The sequence below is a fragment of the Phyllobates terribilis genome, unplaced genomic scaffold, assembly GCF_046119375.1.
Source record: "Phyllobates terribilis strain yellow unplaced genomic scaffold, ASM4611937v1 Scaffold_6__1_contigs__length_29720123, whole genome shotgun sequence".
NCBI classification, from domain to species: Eukaryota; Metazoa; Chordata; class Amphibia; order Anura; family Dendrobatidae; genus Phyllobates; species Phyllobates terribilis.
The window spans coordinates 28,847,017-28,851,217 of NW_027362766.1; the positions used below are offsets into that span (position 1 = coordinate 28,847,017).

At 40.2% G+C, this 4,201-nt stretch overlaps 1 protein-coding gene across 1 annotated transcript; it reads right to left on the bottom strand.

The window, feature by feature from the left end:
* Nucleotides 1–1,142: 1,142 nt before the first annotated feature.
* LOC141152613 (olfactory receptor 6F1-like) lies at nt 1,143–2,117 on the bottom strand. The gene has a single exon (XM_073637165.1). The coding sequence runs from the start codon at nt 2,115–2,117 to the stop codon at nt 1,143–1,145; it is 975 nt and encodes a 324-aa protein (XP_073493266.1).
* Between the last annotated feature and the right edge of the window lie 2,084 nt (nt 2,118–4,201).

Genomic DNA, 4,201 nt, shown 5'->3' on the forward strand with positions numbered 1-4,201 from the left:
GTGTTAACCAAGAGTGATCAAAACCACACGAAGAAGCCCATGAAATCCAATGTATACAGCAAGTGTTAATATGGCAGGAGAACACCCCTAAAGTCACCAATAATAAATATATTGTGGTATTCTTAAGAGAGTAGCAGAATCTAGAAGTCACTAGTGTGACATGACAAAGAGGGGTAAACCATACCAGAGTGGTGATGAGGACTCAGGTTGACTGGCAGTAGATGGACAGAAGGCCCGACTTGCGCTTCATGTGTTTCAGTGCTCACTTTCTCAAGGACTGATGTCTACCACGTGCCTGCACACTAAATAAACTATTTTGCATCTTTTAAATAAGAGTGTGCGGTGAATTACTCTCTTGCTTCATCATGAATTCCAAACCTTGTTGTACCAGCACCTTGACAAACCCACTGTGTATAAGCCAACTTTCTTTACCTACCTCACAAAGTGAGCATGCTGCAAATTATTTTTGGTTTGCACATCTGTTTTACTAGTCAAATTTTACATCCGTACATGCCACACCAATACAGAGGTCTATTGCCGGCGCTAGCTTTTTCTTCTGTGACCGGAATGTTGGTGAAGGAGGAAGACAGCGTCTTGCAGCCCACTTCAAATAGGCATATAGGGACCAAAAATTATGTCTGACAGAGGTCACAGGCACTCCAAGTGCATTATTACAGTCTATTGCCCATCAGCGCATACCTCCAAATCCTGTTTTCCAGGGCTTTAGATGCAAGCCCAAATGGAGCCACTGACTGCAGGCTAAAACACATTCTGAACTATTTAACCCAAGGGTTTAAAGTGTGAGTTATCTGTAGTTTAGTAGAGGAGGACGATATCACGTTGAATGGGCGGCTCTGTGGCAAATGAGAAGCCTTTTGTGTTCTAAAATGGTCTTTATTGCCCAACACATTTTGGCGCCGAAACGCAAGGTAAAAAAACCCACAAATATATGTAGTTTAAACTCCTTACATTCAGAAAAATTCTAAAGGGTTGTACCATCTTCTCTCTTCAAGAGCCACACTGCTCCCCAACCAGCCGTCTTCTTGATTGAGAGAGGATCAGACTATCCTAATTAATTAAATGGATTAAATATTTACACAAAACTTAAGGCCATTTTTTACAGGTGTGTCACTTTATTCATCTCAATGTAATGCATTAAATTGACTCGTAGATAGTAATTTATATAAACTGCCAGGTGTCAGCTTTCGCAGAGCTTTTTTTACATCTTTGTTCCTCAAACTATAAATGAGAGGGTTTAGCATTGGGATGATGGTGGTGTATAACACAGACAATGGTTTATCTTGAGCAAGCAAATACTGGGATGAAGGTCTCATGTGCATGATTAGTACAGATCCATAAAAGAGAATTACAACAGTTAAGTGAGATGTACATGTAGAGAAGGCCTTCTGCCTTCCAGCTGAAGAGGCAATTTTAAGGATACTGGATATGATGAAAACATATGAAATCAATGTAAGCAAAAAGGCTGGAAGGGCTACCACTGAACCAACAACATAAGTCATGATTTCAATGAAAAGCTTATCAACACAGGATAAATTTAATAATACTGACAAGTCACAGTAAAAGTGATTGATGACACGGGGTTTACATAATGGTAGTTGCGATATAACCACTGTGTGTGCCAATGGATCCAAAAATCCCACCACCCAAGAGGCGGTTGCCAGAAGTAAACATGTCTTCTTGTTCATTAAAATTGGATAATGTAATGGTTTGCAAATGGCCACATACCGGTCATAAGACATGGCAGTCAAAGATACAAATTCAGTGCAAGCCAACGACATAAAAACATACAGTTGGGTGATGCAAGCCGCAAATGAGATCTTGCTTGAACCTACTGTGAGAATAGAGAGAAGCTGTGGTTGAGTAACAGTAGAGTAAGATATATCAAGAAACGACAAGTTACTGATAAAAAAGTACATGGGGTTGTGCAGTTCATGGCTGATGCAGATGACCATAATTATAATAAGGTTTCCTAAAACAGTGAGAATATATGTGAGAAGGAAGACAGCAAAAAGAAACAACTGGAGGTCAGGAACTTCTGAAAACCCAAGGAGAAGCAACTCTTTGCCACGACTGGTATTGTGAAAGTTCATCTTCATTCTTATTCTATTTTGAGCTGCTGTGTATAGAATAAAATTGTAATTAATTACTTTAAAAAAAGGGAACAAAACTTATTTGAAATAATCTTGGAGTAGGAGCAACTCTTCTTGAGTAGTTTTCTTCTTTGGCTTTTCATCAAACTGATGTTTACAGCATGTTGCAATATCAGTGTGAAGACACAGGTGTCAGTGGGTGCTTTTGTCCACTGGCACGGAAAGAGCCGCATGGACCAATGCTCATACCACTGAATGCCCGCTCTTTTTTCCATAGGCAGAATACTACTCAGACAACACAGGGTGACGGTAAACAATGTGGCAATAATTTGTTGAACCACCAGCAATCAATAATATATAGAACAGTCCCAGCAACTACACAAGATGGGGCAAATTACAGAGTCTCACCCCTCCACTGGCTCGTCAGGATATCAGCAGTGAGATATGTGGCCAAGTGACCTGATTGTCCCAACCTGGATTCTTTATATCGTCTCTGAGAATTGGTCAATAGGTCAAAGGAGCAGTTCTGTATTTTTCCAGCCAGGGCTGTGGTCCATTAGGCTGACATCCTGTATAGTTTCTCAGAACAGATGCAGAGACCCCTTTTTATAGTTCACATTTGCCCTTTCAAGCCATCATTCATAGGTCAAGACTTAGGGATCATGATATTAATTCACAATGCTCGAATATCAACAGCTCATCCCCCCAGTGTTGGCTGGCAAACACCATACAATGGTATTTAACATATCTACAAATATCCATTGTTCCGAGACCCTGTATTGCAAAACTGTCAGACGATACATTGTAAGAGCTGATATAAGATGTGAATAGCAGCCATTCATCAATCACCAAATATCAAATCAAGTGATCAGTATTCAGGTTTATACTAACAATAGTCTGAGTTGAGCAACCAAAGAGAACACAAGTTCAAAAGTCAACATAACAATACAGATGTATGATTCCTGGCCTATGAAATGTATGTCTGGCATAATTAAGAAGAAAAAGTGTGTCGGCACAATCAGTTTTTTTAATATCTTTTTAATAATTTTAAAACTGTAAAGAATATACAAGTTTCCAAAAGAAAGTAAGCAAAAAACTTTTGATCAGATGTACTAAAACTGTTACATATTATGACTTAACCCTTTTAAAGCACAGGGCGTACTAATATATATCTGTGCCCTGGGACTTAGGAGCCTGATACATATTAGTACCCCCTGTTGATTTCGCCCGCACACAGGGCATTGATTTTGCCCGCCGGGTGTGAGCTGATTGCGGAGGTAAGCACTGCATACTCACCACTTCCCCCCGTCCTGCGCTGTCTGAGGCAGGGTTTCGTGGTTGTCATAGTGACCCAGATGTAGTCATGACACCATCCGGGTCACCAGACAGCAGGAAGATACTTTGATCATGCACAGTGCATGACCAAAGTATCTTCTGCATCTGCAGCGCTGACAGCCTGTATAGCATGGGGATGGTGCTCCATCACTATGCTATACAGGTGATCAGAGTAAAAAGGGAAAGTCTCATAGTGGGATAAAAGTATAAAAGTAAAAAAAGTGTTAAAAAATGAAGAAAAAAAATTGTAAAAATATAAAAAAAAAAATCAAAATAATAATCCACCAAAAATAAAACTATAATGTACCCATTAGTGATGTGCAAGCACTAAAATGCTCGTGTACTCGTTGCTCGGGTCGAGCAAATTGGAATATTCGGGTGCTCGACCCGAGCAACAAGCACAATGTAAATCTATGGGAAACTTGAGAATTTTTCCAGCGACTCTCCCCGGCGGTCTACAGAGGGCCAAAAAATTGCCCAAATCAATGGGAACAGTGCTCAAATGACATGGGAACAGCATGGGTTAGACCCCTGGAAGCATTTCTGACTCTCAAGTCACTGCTGACAACAATGTTGTCAGAGGTACAGTATTACGTTACTTTTACGGACTTACAATAAAACATGTAAAAACGAAAGCAAAATGGATTTTCCTGGGAAATATGTTAAGGAACATCCTTTCGAGGGTAATGACTAGAGATGAGCGTTGTTCTACTCGAACTGTTCGCCAATCTCAAATTCGAGCTGTTTTGGGCGGT